At 43.1% G+C, this 27982-nt stretch overlaps 1 protein-coding gene across 3 annotated transcripts in view; it reads right to left on the bottom strand.

Moving 5' to 3' along the window:
- IGF2BP3 (insulin like growth factor 2 mRNA binding protein 3) overlaps positions 1 to 27982 on the bottom strand; it is a 160118-nt gene that overhangs the window by 108942 nt on the left and 23194 nt on the right. For all 3 annotated transcript variants that reach the window (XM_090046769.1, XM_090046770.1, XM_090046768.1), the window contains exon 3: positions 27430 to 27478. In XM_090046769.1, coding sequence (XP_089902895.1) covers positions 27430 to 27478 — 49 coding nt within the window. The remainder of the gene's footprint in view (positions 1 to 27429; positions 27479 to 27982) is intronic.

The following is a 27982-nucleotide window of genomic DNA, read 5'->3' as shown; positions in this document are numbered from 1 at the left end:
GTATACAATGTCTTGGCTCAACATTACTTGAAAAACTTGGCAGTGAGGGGGAAGGTGCTTAATGGGCACTATGTATAACTTACTCAGATGGGCTGCACTAACTTATCCGTGTGGTAGGTTTCCATCAGCAAATAAAATGTAGCCTTTTTGGCACCAAGGGGAGGGTATCAGGGCTGGCTATGGTCCTCCCAGTGCCAGGCCGGTATTGCTGTACTTCCAGGCCTGGTGCCAGTTCCCTGTAGAAGGAACACCTGCCTGTTTTTAAGGGCCACAAAAGGAAGTTCCTATTAGCATGTTTGCCCAATGTGAGCCATGTGTTTTCTAGTTATGCTCAGTGTTGGCTTTATTTAATCAACTTCATAGCTGGTTTCCATTGCTGAGCACATGTTGCTTTTGGCAGCAGTTTAATGATAGGCAGTGTATTGGTGAGATTTCTTTGTATGCAATTATCAGACAAAGGGCTTATTTCCACATGCCAATCCAGGAGGGGGGGGAAAGAGGGGGAACCTTGTCTCAGAATAGAGTAAATCAGACAGACAGACCAGAAGTTTTTCATATTACAAAAATTAAAGATGAGATGTTAAAAATGTAAGTGTCCTAGAATTACGAGTAAAAAAGACAAACAAAATATCAACAACTAGTCAACAAATGGTATGCATGGCAGATGACAATCGCTGGCTCCTAAACAACAAAACACAATACTTCAAGTTATGTGCTCTATGTGTAAAGTTATGTAGCCCGTGAAAACCACACATTAGAAGAAATTATGGTCATAATCCCAAAACTTCTCAGAATCCTGAACTGTTGCAGAGTAATGAATAAGGTGGCAGCAAAACCAGCTTGTGGAAGTTGCTTATGGAAGCTAAACACAGTTTTCCTGCCTGCTTAGCATGGACATAAAAAAAAAGAAAAAACAGAAACAAATCATTAATTTGACCACAAGGGTTCTCTCCAACACTAATCCATTGTGTAGCTAGGGCTTGCTGTCCAGAAGTATTTCAATATTGCTTTTTTCAGTTAGTTATGTGGAAAATATTATATGTGGTCAAAAAGATAAGCTTAGGATTTATTAGGGGTGCACTGATAAAGATTTTTTTTGGCCAATACTGATGGCCGTTCATTAACCAGCCACATCACTCGATACTGATCCAAAAGCAGATATGCAGCCTGGGAGCTTGGAGAGCAGCTCCCTGCTAGTAAGTCTGTTGGAGGGAAAGGGGCATGGGGGAGGGGTAGATTGAGGACCCCATGGTGAGAGGAGGAGTGGGGCAGGGATAAGCGCTGCCTAGCCAGGGTGGTGAATGCAGCCCCACTGCAAGTGAAACAGTCACAGGTGGCTCATCCAGGAGGCAGCTACCCGCCTATGTGCACATCCCCAGGGGACACATGTAACCCCCAGATTTATGCACAGGGTGAGGGTGGGCCTCTTCCCAGTGGGTCAGCTAGGAGGGGGCAGGGCAGGAAGGAGCAGCACTGAGAGAGGTGGCTATGACAAATTTTGGGGTGGGTATAACTCACCCTGTAGCTACCCCTCCCACCACCTGCCCTGCCCCACTGCTGCCCCCCTTCAGCACAGCCCCAGCCCAGCCCCTGCCAGGAAGAGGTGAGACAGCCCCCAGCAGGCAGCCTGCCTTCTCCCCCCACACAAATCCAAGGGACATATGCCCCCCCATGCCTCTCCCAGGGATGCTTGCAGCAGTGGCGAGCTACCCACACTTCCCCACCCTCACGCAGCCCCCAGACTAGCAGCCTGCAGCTCTGTCCCGCTCCTGGTGGGGTCACATTCACTGCCTTGGCTGGGCAGCACTTGCCACTCCCCCTCCCACACTCCCTCCCTTACCATGGGGGCCTTAATCTGTCCCCCACCATGCCCCTTCCGCCTGACAGACTTACTGGCTGGACGCTGCTCTCCAAGCTGCCATGCTGCATGCAACTGTGGCTGCGCACATGCACATGGCACTTATCAGTGGCATTATCAGTTACAACAGCCAAAAAAAGCCGATTGCCAATAGTATTATTTTCCTTTTGTTGGTGCTGATCCAATATGCAACTGATGTATTCAGTGCACCTCTAGCATTTATACATTGCCTGAAGTCAAATATCCAAAAATCTTCACACACTTTAAACTGGTGTCCAGGGCTGGTGTAGAAGTAGAATTCACCCAAACATGAACTAATAAATATTTTTGTCAAACTGTTAAGAGTAATCTATTGATATTTACAAATATTAAAATAAGAATCCAAGTAGCCGTAGATACAGATATTTAAAAATAAAACAACCCGCCCCTCTTTATGCAGTATTTGCTATCATCGTAAGGATGGCCTTTATACAATTTTATTTTTAAATCTCAAAGCCAGGATTGAACTACCAGCAATATAATTTAGCTCCCTATGTTCCTTCTGACTTCCCGTTGGCAGAGATGAGCATGTTTCACCGACACAAAACTAAAATTGGAATATCCATTTGCCCCTCAATTAAACTCTTGTTTTTAACTTCTCAAATATCAATTACTACAAGCAGCAAGCATGTCCTAATACCAGACCATATGTAAAATGTTTTAGCTCTGTATTTGTTAGTGCAGCAAATAGGGATCAACTTGCATTGCTTACTAAAAGAAGTTCAAAGATGAATAACCGTTTCAGGAAAGTTGTTTTAATTCCAATGTAGCCAGATTTCCCTAAACAATGTTGATACCAAGTTCATTTGTACTTAGTTCAAGCAAACAAATAAGCAAAACTACACAAACTAGTTTCACTGGCTAGTGAGAAGGAAATGTGAAAACAAAGTAGCAAAGAAATATTTAATAATTTTTTTTCTGTAAAAAGGCATTTTATAAAGGTGCACTGATACATCAGTCCCATATCAGATGAGCACCAATATAAGACAAATTGACAGTATCAGCAATCGACTTTTTTTGGTTGATGTGGCTGATAACGTGACTGATAAATGCCGTGTGTGTGTGCACAGTCAGAATAAAGCATGCAGGTGGCCAGGAGCAGCCTGCCAGTGTGGAGACCAGCTAGGTCTGGCTGGTAAGTTTGCTGCGAAGGAAGAGATGTGGGGGGCTGGAGGGGGGCAGACTGAGGTCCCAGCAGTGAGGGAGGGAGTGGGAGTGGGGCAGGTGCTGCCCAGCTGAGGTGGGGCATGGGACAGAGCCATTAGCGGCTTGTCTGGGAGGTTGCAGATCCCACAGCTGCATGAACCCCAGGAGAGCATGGGGGACCGTGTGCACATGGGGCAGCTGCTGCTGTGGGCTGGAGCCAGGGCCAAACCAGCCTCTTCCCAGAGTAGGCTGGGCTGGGCTCAGGGCAGGCCACTGTGAATTTTGGGGTAGCTACAGCCCCCACCCACACCCTGTTAGCCCCTTAGCTCCCAGTGCCACAAAACAAAAGTTTCTACAAACACCGGGGGGGGGGGGGGGAAATCACCAGGGAAAAAAATTACTGCAAAATACATAAATCAGCCCCAAGAGGAACGACTGGAATTTAGGACTTCATCTCCCAGGGAAGTGACCTCAGAGAGTAACACTCCTGACCCATGGGTCTCATACTCTGGTTTCATAATTACCCAGCTTCAAGGAAAGGGGTGGAGGGTGTGCCCTTTTCTCAACATATTGTGTAATTTAGTTAGGGTTAGTCTCCTGGGCAGCTGGAGATGTAGGCTCTCAGCCTATGGGAATTAATATCTACGACCCAGGTATGTCACTTCCTGGGCAAGTGCTCTATCCACTAGGTTAAAAAATGGGTTACATTTTCCTTCCCCTTCTCTTCTCTTCACTTCTCCATCTCCTTTCTGACCATGCTTTTAGAATGACAAGGAGTCACAGCTCTTTCTATTTATTTCCCCTTCACCCCCTTTTCTCTTAAAAGTCTCAACGTTTTGCAGAAAGGCTGCAGTTATTCTGAGCATGAAGTGTCTCACTGAAGGCAATGATGCCAACATTTAAGAGAGAGTCCCACTAAGATGTAAAATGCTAAGGGTGCACCAACAGAGATTTTTTTAGGCTGATGCTGATAGCTGATTTTTAAGGAGCCACACTGGCTGATACTGATTTGGTAAGTTGGTTATGGGGCTAGTGGACCGAGGCCCCAGCGGTGAGGGAGGGAGTAGGGATGGGACTGCACAGCTGGGATGGGGCATAGGATAGAGCTGTGAGCAGCTCATCCAGAGGGTGCAGGGGGCGGGGCTTGTGCTGCTGTGTGCACCCTGGGAGGGCACAGGGCATGTCCCTGGATCTGCGTGTGGGGCCGGCAGGCTGCTGCTACAGGGTGGGGCCGGGGCTGCAGCATAAGCCCCACCCCCCCTCACTCTCTCGACAATCTGCTCTCAGCTCCACCCCATGTCCTGTCCCAGCTGTGCAGGGCCTCCCCTTGCCCCAGCCCTAGTCCCTCCCTCACCACTGGTGCCTCGATCTACCACCCTCACACCCTTTCCCTTGCCTCACAAGGGACTTAACAGCCAGACACTGCTCTCCATGCTGCCTGGTTGCATATCAGAATCAAATCAGTATCAGCCAATGCGGCTCCTTAAAAATCAGCTATCAGTACCAGCCTAAAAAAAATCTCTGTTGGTGCACACTTAGCATTTTACATCTTAGTGGGACTCTCTTTTAAATGTTGGCAACACTGCCTTCAACGAGACACTTCATGCTCAGAATAACTGCAGCCTTTCTGCAAAATGTTGAGACTTTTAAGAGAAAAGAGGGTGGAGGGGAAATAAATAGAAAGAGCTATGATTCCTTTTCATTCTAAAAGCATGGTCAGAAAGGAGATGGAGAAGTGAAGGGAAGAGAAGGGGAAGGAAATTGTAATGCTGATGCCTATCTTTTAACCTAGTGGTTAGAGCACTTGCTCAGGAAGTGACATACCTGGGTCATAGATATTAATTCCCATAGGCTGAGAGCCTACATCTCCAGCTGCCCAGGAGACTATCCCTAACTAAACTACACAGTATGTTGGGGAAAGGGCACACCCTCCACCCCTTTCCTTGAAGCTGGGTAATTATGAAACCAAGAGTATGAGACCCATGGGTCAAGAGCATTAGTCTTCGAGGTCACTTCCCTGGGAGATGAAGTCCTAAATTCTAGTCTCTCCTCTTGGGGCTGATTACGTATTTTGCAGTTAAACAATCATTAGATAAAATATAGAAACATGGCAGGGAGCAAAAAGCATTACGCCAGGGACTCACAATTTCACACAGCAGTCCTCCTGAACATCTCAGATTCCACAATACAGCTGATTCCACTAGAGAACAGAAGGAGAAATGAAGCAAGCAGTTCCCTTCTCTCATGGAGACAAGCTGAGAAATGATATACCTCTATGGACCCACCAAAAGAAAGCTTGGCTCAGGAGAAGAGATAACAATTATGCTAGCTGAACTAAAGTTTACTAACAGCATCAGAAAGTATAACAGCAGTAATCTTGCCAGAGAAGAAGCCTCAAGGGGGAGTACCAAGAGGCCAGTCACAAAAGACACTGATTACTTAACCATTGTAGACAAAGAAAAAAAGGGAAAAAACACTTTGGGCCAGTGGATACCTAAATGAACAATGAAAAGCCTGAAAAGTGTTCATCTCTCTCCAGTGCCTCTTGCAGAACAATCCATGTAGGTCTAACTCACTCTGATGTGAAAACTGTGCACATTTATTAGAAACTTCTGTAAGGCCAGTTCCCACTGTGCTTGTTCAATACGCAGTCATTGTTACTACACAACATCAAGTCTTCAGTCTATTCAGCATCTTCCTTCTGTAGTTATACCAGTAATCATCAGCAACTTTTACCAGTAGTAGGAAGAGGTATAGCAAGAAGTATGTTAGCTACTACTTCAGATTCCAGTTTGGAATTGGGTTTGAAACCATATAACAAATGATAAAACAGAAAGGCAAACCTAACCATACATAGCATAAATGCTGTATGCCCACTATCACGTTAGCAAACATTTTAAAGATTTCTTACCCATGTTCTAACACAGTGGTTCTCAGCCTTTCTGGACTTGAGGCACCCCTCACTGGACCTTTTTGAATTGAGTGGCACCCAATTTCAACATTTAATTTATGTATACCAGTGCTTTCCCTTCAAGATGGGGGTTGAGGGGGAGGGAGAAAGGGAAATCAACCAAATCAGGACAAGCCTACACCTGCGCTTATCTGCGCTTTTTTCACATCTCCTGGCATCCTTCAAAGGATCTCTCAGCACCTTAGCATGTCATTATACCCTGGTTAAGAATCACTGTTCTAATGCACTGCTGCAACTTTAAGATTGTTATGCTTTGGTTAACTTTTTGCTCCCCACTTTCTTTGGAAAGCAAAAGTAGATTATAGGCCAAGCTGACCACTTGTGTGTTTCTCATGAACGGGAACAACTTTCGGTTTCTTTCAAAGCAGAGATAACGTAATAAAAATAAGCCTCAGAAAATTTTATCACTACACAGAGGAGAAAATATTTTCTCTTCAATTACACATTACATTGCACTTCATAAGCTACTGTACTTACTCAAATGCAACACAAGGGTTTCATTCCCCACCCAAAATAGTGGGGAGAGCCCCTTGTCTTAGATTTGAGTACAAGAAGGGCCAGGAAGAGGAAGGTAAAGGCAGGCATCAGATGTGGATGAGTTCCAGCTCTAGTGTTGACATCAGAGCTGCTATCCTAGGCAGCCTCTGCTCGTCCTGCCTCCCACAGTCCTTTACTGCCTGTCACCAACCCCATTATTACATACCTCCTCCTCACTAACTCCAGCCAGGGGCCCAGCCTCAGCCACAAGCAAGGAGCACAGAGAATGTGTTGCCTCCACCCATACTGCAGCAATGGTAGCTCCAGACCTGGCTCCAAGGCTAGGGCTGGAGCTGCTGCTCCCACAACAGTTCCTGTTTGGCCAGACTGGGGTCAGAGGCAGTATATGCTGTCCACCCTGTCCCTGGTCGGAACAAGGACCCAGCTGGAATTGGAGGTGCAAGAACATAAGTGATGGTAGGCGGGCATACACTGCTTCAGCAGTTGAGGGAGCAGAACAGATTAATTTAAAGATGGCTCTCCAATAGTTAGTTTCTACACACAGAAAATTATACGGTCTTTATATATTTTCCAGATCTAAAAAAAAAATTACTGGGGGGGTTGTCTTAAATTCAATCATCTCGTCTTTGGGCAAATACGGTAATTTTGGAAACTTAATTTGACAGTACCGTTCATCTTATAGTAACAACTTAATTCTTCTGTACTGTTCAAAAAAACTCCACCAAAAACAAAACCAAAAAACCCCCCAAAAAACCATAACTGGCATAGCATTGAGGGAAGTGGGGAACCTACCACATATGTCTAATGAAAAGAAATGTACAAGAGATATTGGAATTGAATAACGGGCTTTAGTTTTCAAAAAGTTTAGAACCCAAAATATATCCTTTTTCCAAATTTAAGATGTCAACAGAAAAATTACTGAATGCAACATCTATACTTGATAATCTAATCACATTTTAATTCAATCATATTACTTTCCTGAAGCCTATTAAAAATCCACTACTTGACTATGAAGTTGCAGGTTATGGAACAAAAGAAGCCAATTAGAGTACTCTTAATCAGACCCAGTTAGATTATTTTATATTACAGAGTGCAAGTGCACACGCACACAAAATTACAAAAGCATATCCTAGGTCTACAAACACGATGTATAGTATATATGTATTTAATTAGTAATATACAGACATTACGTATATAGTTTTGGGGTGGAGCAGACAGATTGCTGGATTATATAATATATGTATGTTTGTAAAGGACTTCCTGACAAGCTCTGTTCAAAAACTGCTCCAAATGCTCTTTTTTATTTAAGAATAAAACTTTCAGGCCAAGTTACCTCAGCATAACCAATTAGGAATAGCAGAAACAAACAAATGAGAATCAATACAAAATCTTCTGCAACACACTTGCAAAAAGCCAGGAGTGCACAAAAATGCAACAGGTGCTAATTGTATCTTGTGAACTGGAAAGCTCACATGGAGCATTAACAATGCAACCTTCTATTACAGGTAAAATAGCTATTTCCTCTACCTCTTAAACCTGAGGCATTTGCTACTGGTCACACACAAAGTCTGACAGAATCCATTCTCTACCACACAAACGTTAGGAAGTGTTCCAAGTGCTGCTGGAACTATTGATCACTTTGTGTGGTGTTTACTGCCACTAAAATAACAAATTTAAAAAGTAAAGAAGGGTTATTTGCTATTCTATTTTACACTGCCAGTTACGCTACAAGCATGACAATTTGGACATTTTTGAAGCAAACCTTTTATAAACAGATACAAAACTATGTATATTCAGCCATTTAACATCAGTACTATGCATGCTTGCAGAAGACAACGTCTAAAGAAAGTAAAAAGGTTCAATTTGATCATGTCATTTAAGTCAACAGCCCCAAAAATGCATTAAATAAAGATGTCTCCATTGGCTGTATCAGCAAAAGCCATGCTGTATTAGGCACTGCAATATTGTACCACCAGTGCAATATGTTACCAACATCCAGAGCACTGCCATTTGGGATACTTGGCTTTGTACTGCAGGATAGATACTAATACCCACTTCTAAGGAGATTGGGGGGTGAAGAGAGCAGGGGTAGATTTTGGTTCAACTCCAGCAATCCCTCTGCTCCGCCCCAAAAATCTTCCATGCATGCCAGTTGCCAGTGTCTCCGCCATCTCTCTTTCAGAAACACTGAGGTTTGACCAGCAGAATTTCAGCCTCTTATTTTAGAAAAGAATGCCCAGTGCTTCTGTTTTGAGGAACTTCACTGAACTGTTAGTGCAGTCAGCCACGCTGCAATGAAGAAACAGAGAGAAAACTAATGTCCTGGATGATACAAAATGGAGTGGAAGTCACTAGTACTGAAAGAATTCACTGACCCCTTCTATACTGTGCAGTAGTCATTCTACATCCATGAAACAAGCATTAAGTGGTGGTATCTGACCATAGTACCTATCTGACACAATCAGCAGTGGATGAAGGCAGCAACATTTTCCACATACATTCACGTGTATGATGAAGTCACTTCAGTAATCCAACGCAGACATCAGAACAAGAGCTGCTTTGACAGGAGAAAGTTACCAGCAACCCTACTATGGATATTAACAAGTTCATATTGCTATCAGCCAAGCGACAGTTTGGTGCTGGTAAATTTATAAAACAGGTGGTCTTCATTCAGGTATACAGGGCCATTAAAGCATACCCTTCTACGCAGGAACCTGCCTCATTCAATGAAATGGGTCTCTCAAACTGCAGTAGGGCAATAGACATGACATCCTGTTCCTGTCCACACTGATACCAAGTTATGAATACAACGGAGTACTTTCCATGCAAGCAAGGATGAATGCAATGCATTGCAGTTCACCTTCGCTTCATAGTCTCAAGAATTTACACACACGAGACCAGAACAGAAGCCAGAAATGATTTAGCAGTCACCTGAGTATTTTGTACGTCAAAAGAATTCACCAAGATCCAGCCTAATCGTGAAGCAAGTGCTTCCATCTAAAATACAGCATGTAGCAACATAATACTTGTTAAGCCAGCAGTAGTGTAGCCAGCATGATGAGAAGGAGAAGATTGCTGATTTCAGAACAAGGTGCATGAGCAATTATAAGGACAGTGGAGAACTGTACAGCTGAAAAGACACCTTGAGAACACAATCTGACAAAGTGACAAGTTAGGCAGTGTTCTGTGCATCTTAGCTGCACAGATTTGTGAACACATACCCACACACATCCCAAATCAAGTAAGGATGCTAATCTGGGAGATCACATATCTGTTTTGCAAGACAGAATAAGGGAATTTCATGAAATAAAAGCCAGCAGGAACACGCACAAAAAATATTCCTAAAAAAAGGACAGGTCAAGGTACATGTACTAAGAGCAATTTTCCTCATTTCCTAATGGGATTGACTGGAAGAATTAAATGCATGACTTAATGATGACACCCTGTGGTCAATTAAATGAATAAATAAATAAATGTATTGTAAATGTATAGGGAAGTCCCAGAAAGACGGAAGGTGTCTATGCAGTTTGCAGTGGGTGTGGACAGGCAAGTTTGTGCTCCATCGTATTTTGTAGTTTGACATGTTTCCATATACATTTCTCATTCTCCACCTTTCTTCCAGCAAAGGCCATGCCCTTCCTGCATATCATGGCCTCAAACCCTGGACAGTTGAGATAAAAAAAAAAAAATACACCTTCCCATGTCCATTTCTTCTATCTCCTGGTCAAGATCAGGAGTTCAGCATATGCAGAGGGGGTACAACTCAAGCCAAGGCCACTGATGAAGCAGCCAGAATTAGATCTGAAAGGTTAGCAAAAAGGAAAAAACTAAAATTGGAAAATGCCTAATGTTTTCCCATAAAGACCTTACACAAAACAAAACTGAAAGAAGTTAGACTTTCTTCAAGTCAGATTTGCTTTAGGATAGCTCACATATCTGTTTTATAAGACAGATATGCCTCCCAGCATAGGATCACAGAAAAGTAGGGCTGGAAGGGACCTCATGAAATCATCAATCTAGGCCCCTGTTCACAAAAGGATTATCTGTAGGGCTGCATGAAGCTTTGGTCGCTGATTCAATTTGGTGGCGATTTGGCCCAATTCAGCAGCTGAATCTCCGAATCCAAATTGAATTTGGAGACCCTATAACCTGTCCAAATTGCATCAGAACCCTCCATATCAATTTGCAGAGATTAGGAAAGATTCAATGATTGAGCCATAGACACAGCTCTAAATGTTTTTTTCTACATACCTCTAGGTAGCAGGAGGCTCATGAATGCTGAGATGCTCAGGCAGATGAAGCGTCCCATGGGAGCATGGGGAAGCACTTCTGGGTCCGCCACCAAGCACGTGGGGGGGCGCTCCTGTGGGACGCTCCACCATTACAGCATTCACAAGCCACATCTGGTACCTCAAGGTATGTAGAAAAAACATTTCAAGTTGTGTCTGGCCAAATTGCTGATTCTCTGAATCAGCATCAAGTCTTCAGATTCGGATTAGGCCGAACCGAATGTGGACAGCGATCTGAATCAGTGAATCAAATCACTGTCCCTGATTCAGGCCAAATCCCAATTGAATATGGCCCTTTTCACACACCCCTAATTATCTATGACTAAATCAGCCCAATCAAACATCTGTCTAAGCTGCTCCTGAAAATGTCCATGAATGGGAGATTCCACAACCTCTCTAGGTCAGGGGCCAGCAAACTTTTACAAGTACTAGACCTGAACAACCGAACTACAGACCAATGCAGGCCAGGTGCCTTCAGCAACACATCACCAGCAAAAAGACTTCTCTCATGCTGGAGCCATGTAGTTGGGAGCTACGCCCATACTGCCAAAACTTCTCCTGGCCTCCTGCTGCACAGCTGATAGGAAGGTGCACCAGAACCAGGATCTGCAACTCATTTTATAGAGGTGATCTGATATGTTGGTTCCATATTGGATTTGAACTGATATAGGGAAAATTGAAAGCATCAGAAACTGGGGGGGGGGGCCGCGGGGATTGCCTGATGTAGTCGATAACATGGCTGATAAATGTCCCATGCATGCATATAGCCGCAGCATGCACAGGGTCAGGAGCACAGCCCAGCGACTTGGAAACCAGCATCCGGCTGGTAAGTCTGGTACGGGGGGAAGGATTGGGGGGCAGGGGGAAGATCAAGGACCCCAAAGTCAGGGTGGGAGTGGGATTGGGGCAGGCACTGTGCAGCCATGGTGGGATGCGGGATGGAGACATGAGCAACTCATCCAGGGGGTGACTCCCACCCTGTACACACCCCTGGAGGGCATGGGGGGGCATGTGCCCCTGGATCTGTGTGGTGAGAGCAGGCTGCCACTGCAGGGTTGGGGTTGTACCAGATTCTTCCCAGAGGGAGCTGGGCCAGGCTGCACTTGGGGTAGGCAGCAGCAGTGGTGGCAACTGGGAGTAGGACTACAGGGGGTCTATGGTGAATTTTGGGGTGGCTGCAGCCCCCCCCCCCATAACATGCCACACAGTGCCTGCCCCAGCCCCTGCCAGGAAGAGCCCAGCACTGGCCTGGCCCCAGCCCACCCTGCGCAGATCTGGGGGGTGCATGCCCCCCATACCCTCCCAGGGTGCGTGCCACCCTCCACACCCCTGGATGAGCAGCTCATGGCTCCGTCCTGCTCACTGCCCCAGCTGAGCAGCACCTGCCCCAGCCCCACTCCTCTCTCACTGCAGGGATCTTGATCTGCCCCCCTCCCCATGCCCCTTCCCCCACACCAGACTTACCAGCCTAATGCTGGTCTCCAAGCTGCCTGGCTACATATTGGAATTGGATCAGTATCAGCCAATATGGCTCCTTAAAAACAGAGTATCAGTGGCCCTGTCCCCTACAGCCAGAGAAAAGCCCATCTCCATCCTAACTGCCCTCCAATTATTTGAAGACTGTCATAAAATCACCACCTCAGTTTTCTCTTCTACAGACTAAATAACCCTAATTCTTTCAGCCTTCCCTCATAAATCTCATCTCTGAGGCCGCTCATCATATCTGTTGCTCTGCACTAGATTCTTTCCAATCTATCCACATCCTTCTAGAAAAGTAAGGTCCAAAAGTGGACAGAGTTCTCCAGATGAGACTTCACCACCAATGATAAATAGATCAGAAGAATCATTTCCCTTGACTTGCAAGAGATCCCCTGTTGAGCCAGCAGCAAACTGGGCTGTATTGTTTTTTATTTATTTATTTTTGGAAACAAGAGCACTGCTGGGGTCAGATTCAGCTTATGGTTCACTGTAACCCCTAGGTCCTTCTCTACAGCCAGTCATTCCCTGGTCTATATTTGTACATGTGGTTATTCTGTTACAAGTGCAGGACTTTGCACTTGTCCTTGTTGAATTTCATATGATCAGTTGCAGACTACTCTTCTGGTCTATCCAAGTAACTCTGGATCCTGGCTATAACTTCCAAAGTGTCAAACTCCACCCATCTTGGTATCAACCTCAAATTTTCTAAGTGTGAGATCAAGTCTGTGGAAAGATTCAGGATGAGAACATGAAGGCATTTTTCTACACTGGTAGCTGTAGGAATTGGAACTACTATTGGTATGGGAAGAGGAACTGTACACCTAATATTGATGTACTTGTTACAAGCAGTCACAGGCTACTGGTAGGGAGGGCACATGCCCCTCCCTCCCCCAGAAACTGGCCCCTAATTTGGCACAGCTCAGGATGGGGCCTTTTTTTTTGCTGTGTGGGCCAGCAACGTGTTGTGGGGGTTGGGGGGAAGGACACTAAGCCGTGGCACAGAAGTATGGGAGTGGATATGGGGCTTTTGGCCTGCCTGGGCCTGCCCACAAATTGTCCCCCCCCCGCAGACTCAGGAGGCACCAGTCAACCCTGCAACAGTTATGATCGTAGCAGAGATGTTTTCATGAGGTTATTAAGGGCACATGGGGGAGGTCACCTCTTTCTGGTGCCAAACTCTTCATAATAGCCATACCCCCAGAGTTCATTGCAAAATAAAAAAAAAAAGCATTTACCATAGCAGCATAAGAAATGAAGCAGCCCTCACTAGCAGGAGGCTCTCATAGCTCAGAAAACTTTAGAGAGTGTACAAGTGAACAAGGAATACAGAAGTTAGCCTGAAACTCTTTATAGAGTAGGTCACCACTATCTAGTTCTGTAAGCCAATTTAAACCCCAGTCCCTGAACCAGCAAAAAGTCATCTCTACCTTTCTTTTGGACTTTGCCTAGACAAAACAAACAACAACAAAAACCCTCCCCACATTGGGGTTTCTAAGTTAATGTTTTTTATTAATAAGAAACCAATCATTTACTGCAATCAGAAAGACCTATTATCACATTCCCTGCAAGATCTTTAAGTGGTTTTATTTAAATACTTAGGTAGTAGTCTCAATGTTTTGTACATCTGCAACATACAGAAATGTATATACAAATGAGCCTGTCTGCCCTACCAAAAGCAAGACTTGGGAGTGTTTTGGGGTTGCTTCTTCTTCCCCCCACCTCATGACTTTCAATACATGCCACTCAAAATAAAATTGGCAACTTGAAAAGATACTTCCCTTGCATCTTGCCCAAGCATATTTACCTATCATTTTGAAAAGTGCAGGTACAGGAGGTGAAGGACATTTTATAACTCATGAAAAAAGTGAAAACTAAACAAGAAAGCATGTATTAACACAATTATATCAACTTCCTTCCTTTCCTGCAGTGCGTTCAGCATCTGGGTATGTCTTAATCATGTTAGCTAAGAACTCCTGGCTGCAAGGTCTGCATACCTACTCCTCAACAAGCTGTGCGCTCTTTTAGGGTTACAAGGTGCCCACAGTTACTTGTTGGGACCCTGCTCAGTATGGAAGCCAGTTCCATTGTAGCAGAAGCAAGATGAAGATTTTTGCTTGGCCTCCTCTACCTTTTTTGGTGGACCTAACAGTTTCTTCCATTTTGCTGCTACTCAGCTTGATCCATCCTCTGCATGACAGCACACTTTAGAAAGAGCATGTGATCCCACACCACTCTTCCTGCAGGGATTCCCTAGTTGGGCTTGCCTTACCCATGCCCCATCATCAGGAGCGGAGAAGGAAAAGTGAAAACCATACCCCGTTTTCAACTGAGTGCCCTACCTGTGGGCTATAGGTTAAGCTGGGAAGAGGATCTTTTCCATCCTTCCTTTTGAAGCATAGCTTCCTCTAAAAATACACAATTCTTAGGGCCAGGGCACGAGAAAGGAGGAAGTCAGACTGTAATGTAGTGAAAAAGAACTTTGGGGGGGGAGAGGGGGGAGTGCAAATAGTCCTCGGTTCCAGTGCCTGCTCCAGAGGGACTTCCACACTGAAGTGCATTTTTCTGACAGCCAGAACTTCTATGAAGACTTGGAGCAACTTTGCAGGTAAGAAAAGGGACAGTACATGAACGGATATTTAGTATCAGGTACCACCCCTATCAGATTACAGTCCCAAGTTGTTTATATGTACTTGGGGACAGTTGTGAAGATAGGTTAATTAATTTGACATAACGCTCAAGGAAATGCAGCCCACAGCATTCTGCAACTTAAAGAGTCTTATCTGCAAAACTTCAGTACCATTCCCAGACTCTTTCCCTTCCAAAACATGCAGGTGACAGACCTGTGAAGACTCCAAGTTCAACTTAATTTCCAATAAAAACACTACAATGAATAAAAGACTTGAAGCTTTACAGGATGTTGGGTCATGCTGGATAAATGGTTTGAAGTATAAGAAAGATGACTCCTTGGTAAAGGTTACAGCTGAGAGGCATATAATGTTGGCAAGCGAGCTTGTGAAAAAAAACAAATGTCTTTAGAAATCAACTTTCTACAATTAAAAAATAAAGAGATTTGATACTTATAGTTTTCCCTGACAGCCTGGAGCCAGGAAGACAAGGTGGTTTGATGGGTTTCTCAAGTACTGGTGTCACTACTGGTTTCATATTTTTCCCCCTCTCATTTTTCAGTTTTTGGACAGAAAGAGAAACCCAAGGGAATCAACTAACCATATTATTCCAGGTCCATGGGTAACAGATTGAGGCACTGGATAACATTAAAACAAGGGTGGAAAAAAACAAAAAATTATTACACTTTAGCAACTACATTAAATGGTAATATGCTCTTGAACACTAAAGAGCCTAAGGTTATGGGCTTCTTCAGTACAAGAGATGAATGGAAAAATATGAAGATTCTGCTTCGGTAACTAATTCTCCATTGCAGAACAATATAGCTAAGGACCTACTCAAATCACAATTTTGTGATTTCCGTGGAAACCACAAAAAAACAGAAGTTTCCACAAACACTGTGAAAAACTGCAGTATCTACAATTTTGCATGGAATCGCCAGAAAAAAATTACTAAAAAAAATAAAATGTTGGCTCCCCAGTGGGAGCTGGTGGCCACTGCAGCCTGACCTCGCAGCTCATGAGAGGGAGGGGTGGGGCAGGGAAGCTGCAGGCACAAAAGGGTGCAGCCAAGATGGTAGCCACTCCCTCTGCCACTGATTGGCTGAGAGAACTGCCTTTCATACAGCTCGGCCCCCCTCAGCCAAGCAGCAGCAAGGGGCAGAGCCGCATGAAGGGCAGCCATCTCCACCAATCAGGTCCCATTATAAGTCCACAAAAACAGCAGCCAGAACCATGACTGGCCCACAAAATTGCCCATCTGCTGCCTCGATTTGGGCAGGTCCCTAAATATAGCAAACATGCGGAAGATGCTGGGTAAGATATAGAAACATTTGTTGCACTGAATCATAAATTGCCTTAAATCACTAAAAACCATTATTTCTTTAATTAAATACTAGAAAAAGAAAAATGCCTGTAAACAGTTTTTCACAGAATACTGCTTTTGTTGGTTCTAAGCACAGCCATTACAACCAACATTTTTAACTCAGATGATTTTAAATGTTTAATATGTCATTCTATCACAGACAACAGCTATCTACTCAGGCATCATTAAGTTCAACATCATATCAAAACTGCGGTTTCCACATAGACCACTTCTTCAGTTAGATATCATCTAAGACCTATGGAAGAGGTAGAGTGATTTTCACAACTTTGAACAAATTTGGCAAGCCATAAAACAGTACTTCTCTGCTGGCCCCCATGGTTCATTCTGGTTCTAATGTTAAGATTGATGAAGAACAGTCTTTTTACTCTGCCTGTATTATGCCCAGTACAATGTGACCCTAAGTTAGGGCTTCTATACTCCTTAATCATCTCCTACAAAAGGCAAGTAAGGTAACTCACATTAGGATAGATTTGCTAGTATCACTATAAACTATTAAAATTCTTATCATTTAAAGCAGTGGTGCTCAACCTTTTTGGCCAGCAGGCTGATGGGCAGCATCCAATCCCTCTGCAGGCCAGATCTAGTGGGGCCCCATCCAACTGTGCAGAAAGGGGAGGGGGCAGCACAGCTCCAATCCAGCTGTGTGGTGGCAGGGTGCTTGGCCTGGCCCCAATCCAGCCCTACTGGGGAGGGAGCATGGCCTGGTCCCACTAGGGGAAGGAGATGTGACGTAGCTTCAACCTGGCCAGCCATGGGGAGGGTTGTGACCCAGCTCCGACCCAGCCCACAGGGCTAGGATTTTTTGGCAGTGGAGGTGTAGTAGTACTGCCACTGCTCCCCTTCTGCCAAATCTGCCAATCTATGAGGAGCCCCTCAGGCCATATACCCATGCTCTACAGCCCAGAGGTTGAGCTCCCCTGATTTAGAGCAACAAAAGCTTCAAGCTAGTCAGAGGAGTTTGAACAAAACTTGAAGAATACCTGTCCTTTTGTCATCTGACCCCTAAAAAGCAATTTTCCAATTATTTGATATTTTCTTCAGCTATAAATAAATATAGTGACACTAAACCTACGGTTGGAAAAACCACTGCCATCAATGCATATACACATAATTATGCCAGATAACCAAATACGTTTAAAACAGGTTTACTCAAGAACTCCTGCTCTTTTTCAGTATTTTAGGCACATGAAAAAGGTATTTATTGCTTTGCACTAGTCTTCTCTTATCTCTAGTTAAAACCAAGGCAAAGTCATCCATGTCCACTCTGCAGGTGAATGACATTTTGAACAGGGGTACCAGGTTTGCATTCAACTCAAAAGTGCTGGAAAATATTTACCTCACAATTTTAACTTGAACTCCATGCAGCTGTCACAGACCTAACTTACACAGCAACTTTAGGTTCTGCAGTCATTACTGCAGCAGAAATAGGGTAACATTCTTCTAAGCAGTCAGTGGCAACCAACTGCTCCAACAGTTTGAGTTCTGGGGATAGCAATATATCCTAGAAAAGTACAACTAGAAGGGATCTCCCGAGGTCATCTAGTCCAGCCCCCTGCTCAAGGCAGTATTATCCCTCACTAAACTATCCCAAGCCAAGGGTATGTCCAAACTGCTCTTGAAAATTTCCAAGGATGGAGGTTCCACAGCTTTTCTAGGTAGCCCATTTCAATACTTGACAACCTTCATAGTTAGAAAGTTCCTCCTAATCTCCAACCTGCGTTTCCTCTGCCACCACTCGAAGCCATTTCTGCTAGTTCTGTCCCCTACAGCCATAGAGAAAAGCTCATTTCTATCCTCTCTGTAAACAGCCCTTCAGATATTTGAAGACTGTTATCAAATTGTCCCTCAGTCTTCTCTTCTCCAGACAAAATATCCCTAGTTCTTTCAGCCTTCCCTCCCAAGTCTTGCTTTCCAAGCCCCTCATCATATTTGTTGTTCTTCACTAAACTTTCCAATCCATCCACATTCTTCTTGAAGCGTGGGGTCCAAAACTGGACACAGCAGTCTGGGTGAGGTTCACCAAGGCCAAACAGAGCAGGAGAAGCCATATGTCTTGCACATTCTTTTATTGCATTATACAGAATATTTTTTAAAGACATTTATCTAAGCACTTAATACTTTAAGGAACATTTTAAAATGCTTTGTTGGAGTCCTTTTTTATAAAAGCAGGATATTCCATATAATAGTTACTTTTTAGATTGCTCCAACATGGCAAGTCTTAGAAAGCAAGATTCTTACCAGATTTTTTTTGAGAACCAACCCTACAAACATTGATTTTTAAACTCTTACCCAGTCCTCATTTTTAAGGTCTTTACTCTTGTCTTAAAAATACATCCCCAGAAACTGACTGAGAATCTAATCAGATGGTCACCTATGGTTCCAAAATATTTGGGGTCGTAAGTGTTTAGCGTTATATTATTGTACAAGTGACTGAAGACTATAAAGGGATGGCAGAACACAGTTTATATTGCCTAAATCTGCAAAACCCCTGAAGCCAGAGCTGCATGTTACCAACCAGAAAAGAGAGGGAAAAAAAGACCTTAGGGAGAATATTAATAGTTTGGGGTGTTTGTGTGGGGGGGGGGAAAGGGGGCAGTGGAGAGAGAAACTTGTGTTTTAGACTAGACCCTCTTCCACACTTGAAATGCGGGCATCTGATCAGCAATTACTCTATAGTCAAGACAACAACTGGAAAAGAATCTGAATGTTTTAACCTAAGAGTACAATGGGCTCAACCCACAGCATTTTGCCAAAAATGGCTACATTCACTACAAAATGGAAATCTTCCGCACTTCAGTTATTTGTCTGAGGTTCAGCTATTGTGTGTACTGATTTAGCCAAGCATATTTACACATTTTAATTACACTTTAAGACGAGAATGTTCTTTGGAGCAACAATCATGCATTCTAAATATGCGTATGTGGGCACTCCGCCGCTTGCTAAATACTCTCCTTGTGCAGGTATCAAGTACTTCTTTATCCTTGCTCCATACCATGACTCCTAGATGCAACATCAATTTCCCAGTTTATTTGTTTACACCAGAATGGACTAATGTACACTCTTACACTATCCTGAGAAGACAAAAGTTAAGAACAACTGTGAAACCTGCCTGCAACAGGTATTGTTCTATTTAATAATTTTCTTTCTTCCTCATCAATAGAAGTGTTTTGTTAATGCATTTTTTTCCAATAGCCAACTTTATGGATGATAATGAAATACTGACCAAGTTAAAGTAAGGGAGAAATAGAATGAGCCTACACAATTTTTAGGAACATTTCTCATTCCTTGACCAGCTGTACTTCATGCTCAATCCTAAGTAGCTTTATCTGGAGAAACTTAATTCTTGAACCCAAACACCCTGCACTGTAAGAATCTTCAACACAAAAGTGTCATTTCAAAGGGAAGTCAAGGTATGCCTAACAGTACACCATTTAAGTTTTTCCTCATTTTACTAAAGAGACTTGAAGTTGCATGTTAGGCATACATGCCTCAGGTTTTCTGCTCATGGAAGCAGAAGTATGGATCCAGTTCTGCAAAAGACATCTCAATCACACCCTACACAGAAATGTAGCTCAGTTATGTGCACAATCTGGAGAAAGTTGTAAAGGCATAGATCTCAGGTGCATATCTTGCTGAGGTAAGCTAAAAGGCTTTACGGTTTCCACATGAAACTTCACCATTCATATATTTAATAAAACTGGATATCCCGCTCCTCCCTTACAAAGTGCATAGAGCAACAGTGGGAGGTTCTCCAAAGATTGTTAGTGCCAGAAGAACTGAATCTAGTTTCCGGTTGAGTTTAAATCTTGACTTATACCTGGGATTGATCAGGCTCAAGTTGATTTTGTTCTCTGCTGCTGTGAAGTAATACGCATTGATTACTTTCAGGGATGCCAGGGAGACAGATGCCCTCGAACAGAAGCTATTAATAAGAACAAAAACAAACAGTCTGAACATAACTTATCCTTTTGTCCTAGTATTTACAGGGCAAAGACTGACTCCACAGGTTTCTACTGGCACCAAGGGGAGTTTTCCAAGGACTGTTTCCAATATCTTGGAAGACTGCCTCCATTTAACTTCATAAAAGCAACACTTAGAGTATTATAGAAGCCAGAGGGTCTTATCTTGAAAGGAAGTGATAAAAACAAACTAAAGGAAATTTGAGGGAGGCTACGCATGGGTCAGAGGCATTATTTTAATGATATTTAAAAAATATTGTCTATCTTGGTCTTGGGCAAAGCATGTAACTATGTAGTTTTTCAGAGAGCTGCAGAAAACTGTAGGGATGAAACCTCCTGATCTTCTGAAATCTTCCTGTTTTTAAGTTTATTGAGGAAAAATCCTATCAACCAAACAATACATTACGGTTTTTGCTCATTACCAAAACTACACTGGTCTTTGAATCAGACACCAGCATGGACATGGGACTGCTGAATTTAGACAGACCAACTGACTTTCCTATTTATGAAAGAAAAAGAAAGATAGATCAACTGGTCTGGAATTTTCTCCCTCTTCCTATAATTTTTTTTTCTCTCTCTTCATATATCATTAAGGAGACTAGTTTTATTTTTATCTCATTTACCTAGGGGCAAAAAAAAAAAAAAAAAAAGGTATATTTTGCTAACTTTCCCACAACTCTGCAAAGCGTTTTTCATTCTTTCACGTGATGCTAATAATTTATTGGAAAACCAGAAGCAATAACTAAGGCACACAAACAGGTCTTTTTAGCCCACCCCGGAAATAGTTTGACACGAAAAGAAACACAGCACCACTTCTTGGTAGAGGAGCTGTCTGCACCTATCATTATAATTCTATACAGAAATCATTTGGTTCCTTTTACATAGTTTCAGTCTATTTAATGATATGGACATCCCCTCATGCTCAACTTAAGTTTCAGTAAGTAACCTGTACTCTTTCAATTTTTTTTTCTTCAGGATGAAGGAGAAGTCTGAAGAAGCAGATCCTAAACAGTATATGAGAAGTAGGTATTTTCAAGAAACAACTGTTTTCAACTTTTTCATTTCAGAGGTCACTTACCCATTCTTTGGGATTATAATATCCTCTAGATCAGTGATGTCTTTTTTTGGTAGGCATGCCACAAATTAAGTCCCATACCAGGGGTGCACCAATAAAGATGTTTTTCTCACATACCAATGGCCAATTATTAACCAGCCATATCAGCTGATACCAATCCAATAGCCAATATGCAGCCCTGCAGCTTAGAGAGCAGTGGCTGGCTGGTTAGTCTGTGGGGGGAAAGGGAAGTGGGGGAGGGAAGGGGCATGGGGGGCAGCAGACTGAGACCTCCATGGTGAGAGGGAATGGGACAGGGAGCAGGGGCAGGTGCTGCCCAGGGCTCACGATGAAGCTGCAGGTGGTTTGCCCAGGGGACCGGCCGGCAGGGGTGGGGAGGATGGGCATCTTCCCACTGCTGCATGCACTGCTGAAGGAAGACACAGAGGGGGCATGTCCCCCCCGCAATTTGTATGGGATGAGGGTAGGCTGCCCACTGCAGGCTTGGGGCCAAGGGTTGCACCAGACTCTTCCCAACAGGGGTGCAGCTGGGCTGGGGCAGGGTGGGCAGCAGTGGCACTGGGAGGGGTGGCTACAGCAAATTTTGGGGTGCCTGTAGCCCATTCCATAGCTCTACTCCCAGCACTGCCACCACCTGCCCAGCCCCCACCCACCCCGAGCACAGCCCTGGCCCAGACCCCCCTGCCAGAAAGAAGCTGGCACAGCCCCTGGCCCCGAGCCTGCAGCAGGGAGCCCGCCCTCACCCTCCACACAAATCCAGGGGGCATGTTCCCCCCCATACCTCCCCTGGGGGTGTACAGAGTGGTGGGAGTCTCCCCACTTCCCACCCACCTATGCCATGCCCTGCCGTGGCCAGCCCCAACTGGGCAGTGCCTGCCCCTACCCCATTCCCTCCCTCACCATGGGAGGGGGTCTCAATCTGCCCCCCCCCACGTCCCTACCCCCACAACAGACTTACCAGTCAGACACTGCTCTCTAAGCTGCTAGACTGCATTCTTGGCTGCGTACATGCGGCAGCTGCTCACATTAGTTTTGCTAAATTGATTTATTCCAGTAAGGAGCCATTTAGTCAAAAAAGAGCCCCCAACCTGCTCTTCTTGCACATTATAGAATGCTTATCTGCTCTTGGGTATTTTGCCCACCCCTGGGTTAGGGGGTGGAACTTCTGGTCCCAAGATGGTGTTCAGGGAGCAAGGCACCTACCAAGAGGCAAAGCTACCCTTGCAGCCCTCGACAGCTCACCAACAGTCATTAAACACCCCTCCAGCTGAAATAATTGCCCGCTCCTGCTCTAGATGGTGCCATGAGTATGATTTCTGTAGGCATGGACAAACACACTAATGTAAGTGATATCAAGATAAAGAATGGACAGACATGCAGCTATCCCCAGGCTAGCTCACACAGTAGGGGGCTATTACAGCACCTAGGTGAGCATACCATAAAGTATTTGTGTTGAACAAACAACTATGCCAAGTTGGGGGGTAACAGATGAAAACGAAAGCATTTTAACTCGCACCCACAGATATGATTCTTGCTAGTTCCTGCAGATGTAATTCTCTACCAGATTCAGGAAAAGTTACCCGGTTTAGGGGCTTACTCCTGTTCACTCCTCCCTCACCAGTACAAATATTACTCCTATCCTGGAACATCCTATTCAGGATATTACTATCCTGTTTCTTGGTTATCCACTTTTAATACTCCTTTTCCTCTTGATCCAGAAGGTACATTGTTACAGCCAACTTTTGGCATCAATGAGTAGGGATAAGGGTGATGAGTCCTGGCCCTGAAAACTTGTTTGCCTGCCATTAACATTAATACTCCAGCTACAGATTAGACATCTGTAGTTTTCTGGCAATGAAACTCAACCAAGAAAGAAATTAAAGTTGTAAGACTTAATCCCATGCTTCAACCTTCAACAATACTGAAATAATTTACAATTTCTTCCAGGGGTGAACAACAACTTGCAACCAAATGCCACATCTGAGGCAAAATTTCCAGTGGGACAGATAAATGACAAAGTTTCACTATATTCAGCAGTTTGTGTCAGGTCTAAAACTCCCCTCCTGTATGAACAAAGCAAAATATCCCTAGGAAGTAGGCTCTGGGATTCCTATCAAGCAGCTGCCCAGGGACTCTTCTGGATAGCTTTTTAGGAGGACAGAGAAGTACTGATAAGTTTGTCTCTATCATTCTATTCTCTCTCTCAGCTTCCTTTTATTTGGTCCTCCTCACATGTGCTCCTGTTAATTCTCCCGACCATTATGCTTACTTCACGCTGCCATCTAGGAAGTTTTACAACTACCATCTAGGAAGCAACCATCTAGTGTTCTCCCTGCTGCAGCATCCCCAGAGTACTAGCACCTGTCTTTTTCTAGCTATTACCTGCACGCCATCCACTGAGCACAGAGGAGTGCTCAGGTGTATCCTAAAGTGAAGGCTGGGTCACAAGTAGCAGCCTATGGTAGCAAAAGGGTGGCCAGCCTCTAGTAGTTTAGTACATTGGCTCCTAGTGTGTTGAAGTTTTATGATGTTACAATAACAAAATGTTAATAATAGTAACACACACGTACAATTGTGTATATATTGACATATGCTAATATTTAACTTGTCTGTATAATCTGATTTGACTGGCATGGTACAGTGAAAAGATTAAAATGGCATCCTGCCTGCAGCAATGAATGTGGGCATATTGTGGCTTCAAATAATACAAAGTTGTTGGATACAGATAAAGGAAATGTAATGCATCTTTTTTCAAACGCATACGTGTGTCTAAATTATTGACAAGAATGTACAAATTCATAATAAAGTTGTTTGTTTTTAAAGTTTCCCCATCATAAGACCAATTAAAAGATCCCTGGAAAGTAGTGGCTTTCATTTAAGGAGTTAAAATGAAAGCTCTTTAGGGCAGTTTTTTTAGGTATACAATGCTTAACACATGAGGCCACTAGGTATCATCACAACAAATAGCTACAAATCACAAGTAGATATGTGCATTGATAACTCTATACACAGACATAATGGTTTTTTGCACACAAGGCAAGGCCTTATTATAAAAGTAAAAGTTGTCTTCCTCTAAGAGCTGATAAAGGACATACTTTCTTAAAACCACAGAGCTAGAAATAATCCAGTTTGTGTAAAAGTAGCAACCTAATTTCTCACTGTTCCCCATATATGAATGTAAACAGCAGATTGAGTTCTTACAGAGACAGGAAAAAGTAGAGATTTTGTATTGTGACATCCTCCCTGCAAGAAAGCTAACTGATGGAACCAGCTCAGCAATATAATCAGTAATGTCTGACCAAAAATAAAACAGAAACGAATCCCATCTCCACCAATGCAAAGACATAATGATGCAAATGGGTTAGCATAGATGGGCTATTAAAGAAAGGAAAACCACACACCATTTAAGAGGTAATATAGTTCCAACGGCTGTTATGCCAGTCCAGAGAAGAAACATTTCAATAGCCATGTTTGACTGCAGTAGAAAGAGTATCTTGGACATGGGGGCTAGTCAGCTACAGCACACAGTAGCTTCCCCAAAAAGAGGTTGCTAGAAAGAGCTTGATCTAAAGAAGGTCAAGGATCCTCTCTTAAAAGATTGAAATTTTCCCAGTTCCCACCAATCAAAGAGCCACAAGAATAAAATTAAGGATATGAAATCCATGTGAAATCTTCCTAAAGTGTTCAAAGGGGGCTCTTGCAAGAGTTTTTAGAATAGAAACCCTTTAGGTTATGGTGAGCTCAAACTAAGGTTAGCTCTATATGATACCATTAAGAGTTTCTCCCTCTGAAATGTGATCCCAACAGGAACCCTCCAGGACAAGGGAATGCCACTGTAAGATACAAGACAAAGTGCAGTGACAATAGGGATAGTCATTAAAAATACTGGTGTGTGAATGTGGATCACAGGAATCATTCTGCAAATTATTTGTAAAGCACTAACAGATCTCAGGCAAAAAAGGAAAAACTACTTGTAGCTGCTGGAGTGGAGGATATGTGGTAACTTTTGGCACAAGGATGTGGGATATGCCCCAGAAATTACCTTTAGAGTACACTTTTCAGAAATGCTTCTCCAGCCACCCACGTTGCATGAGAAGCTTCAGCATTTTAGCATGTGAAAATAACTACATCAATCGGAGAAATATGAATTCATTAAACAACTGGGGAATACTTTAGGGAAAAGTCAGCAGACATAGAAGAGAGCTCGCCTGAAGCCAAATGCACCCAGAAGATCACCGCAGAAAATCTGCAGGACTTTGGGGGATGATTTGAACTAGGATCTGGGAAGAAGAGCAGGATAGATATCTGCTACAGAAATATCAAAGTAGTGTTATAACCTTTAAAGGATCCAAAACCAATATATTAAGGTAAATGGAGGCATTTAATGTACTAGGCACAATCGATGAAGTTAAAGTTCAGAGAGACAGAAATAGATAGTTACTAAAGAATGAGTTAACAACACTCCAACCAACCAACCCCACAAAGTCCAAAGAAACCCCAAACCCAAAAACCTACACCACTGCAGCTAAAAAAGTAGACATTGCAATAGATTACATGAAGTCTACTAGCAATTTTGCTAGGAATTTTAAAGGAAGTCAGCTTGGATACTGCAGTAATAGTGGTAGTATAAGCATTTCAAGCCAGAGGACTACCACTATCCAATGTGGAGGAAGGAAGAGAAAAAACTGGAGTGACCTATAAAAGACTTTCCAGTAGTGAAGCTTCCAGACCTGACTAACTATAAGGAGAGAAGGGCAAACAGGAATGCATTGGTAGACAGCAAGTAGGACCGCCAAGATGAAAGCTTGAATTGAACAGAGAGGTGCCTCTCTCTGTTCTTGCCCTAACCCAGAACTGAGCAGAACTAAATAGACACTTTGCAGAGAATGAAGCAGTCAGGAAATAAGCAGGTTCAGCTAACCTGCTTCATAAGAGCAACAATACAAAAGCTTTACTCTTTTCTTTCTCTCGTCTCCACCAGGCAGGACAGTTTACCACCACCTAGGTTAGCATAAAGGGACAGTAAAATTAAAAAAGAAAAACTCACCAAGAAGTACTTTACAATTTTCTGCCTTACACAAGCTTAAAGAAATGTTTCTTCTCACAACCTCTAATCCTACCTATTCCAAGTAGGGCATGCTGACAACTTAGTATCTAACTCAGTCATTCTCAGACTTTTCAGACTCAAGGCACCCCTCAATATATTCAAGGTGCTCTTCAATAGAATTAAAAGCTCTTTGGAAAACACCAGCTCCAAGTTTTCACTCACTTTTTTTTTTTTTACTATAGAAAAATAAAGCAATTCTGCTGCAAGGAACTCAGGAAGACCACAATGGGTCAGAATGTTTTAACACTATGGATTCCTATTAGAAAACTCTGGGTTTCTATTGTGAATGATGTTTGCACACCTAGCACTGCTAACACTGCATGGCAATGCACAGCACCTTGAAAAGATCTCGGGGTGCCCCAGGATGCCACAGTACTGATCTAACTGGTTTGTAAAGGCCTGAGCTTTCATAGGCAACAACCTATTTTATCACATACTATGACATTTGTTCTTACGTATGTGAAGTCCCAATACTCCCATTGTGGCAACATGAGCAAATACTATGGGAATCACTACTTACATAGTTCTTCATTTAAATGGCATGGGCACACTACCGTTGCTACTTATAGAACTACTATGATAGCACCAATCTGGTAGGAAAAGTTTTTAAAAAACCCTGAAAGACAAAAGGGTTTATTTAGTATTTAAAATTGTGTTTGTAAAGTTGTTGCCAAGTATTTAAGTCTGAACTTCCACAGGATTACTTTACTAGCAAGATCTGAAATAGACAAGCTTTAGAGTCAAAATGAAGGAATCAGGAAGTCAGCATTCACCAAACAATCCATTTCAACTTTCTGTTTTCAACTCAGCAAAAATAAAGGCATTTATGAGAATTGCTTATAAGGCTCTATTGTTCATTCTTTCAAAGGATTTTTCTGGGGGGTGGGAGGGAAGAGAGACAGCTCAAAGGTGGGGAAAGGGATAAAGTCTAGTTGATAAGAAGAGAAACAAACATACAGCTTTAAATATGGCTGTCGTAATTTGAAACATGAAATCCTACCTCCCACTGCAAATGAGGCGGGATATTTCTGATCTGAAGTTTCCGACTCCTGTAGATGAATTAAAGAAAACAGTTAAAAACAAGTAAATACCAATAAGGCTACTCATACCAAACCCTCTATAAAAGCACATTTACTAGCATGTTCGGCAGAATTAAATTTATAAGAGAACACCACAACGAAACAGAGAAACCATTTTAGTCTAGGTCCACAGAACTGTTACAGTAATTTACTTTCCATTTGACAGCTGTGATGCTCATAAGAGCACTTTTCTTGAAAGCTATTTTAATAAGTTTAAGAACACTAATATATGCCTTTCCATATACAAAAGCATATAGACAAAGCCATAAACGCATCTAAAATTACTATTTTCCCTTAAAAAAAAAAGTTTTTACCAAGAACCTTCCCAACCAATACTTCAGTACTGGCTGCAGTCTACAGTCCTTCCAAAAAAACAATATTGAATAAATGCTTGTTTTAAGATTAAGCTGGCCATTATCTTACGGAGTCTGCCTAACTGATCATATTTTAATATTTGAATTCCTAGCATTCCTC

This window comes from Crocodylus siamensis, chromosome 5 (assembly GCF_052110815.1).
Source record: "Crocodylus siamensis isolate JL-2025a chromosome 5, ASM5211081v1, whole genome shotgun sequence".
NCBI classification, from domain to species: domain Eukaryota; kingdom Metazoa; phylum Chordata; order Crocodylia; family Crocodylidae; genus Crocodylus; species Crocodylus siamensis.
The sequence above is the reverse complement of the archived record's forward strand: the minus strand, read 5'-3'. Positions and strand labels throughout refer to the sequence as shown.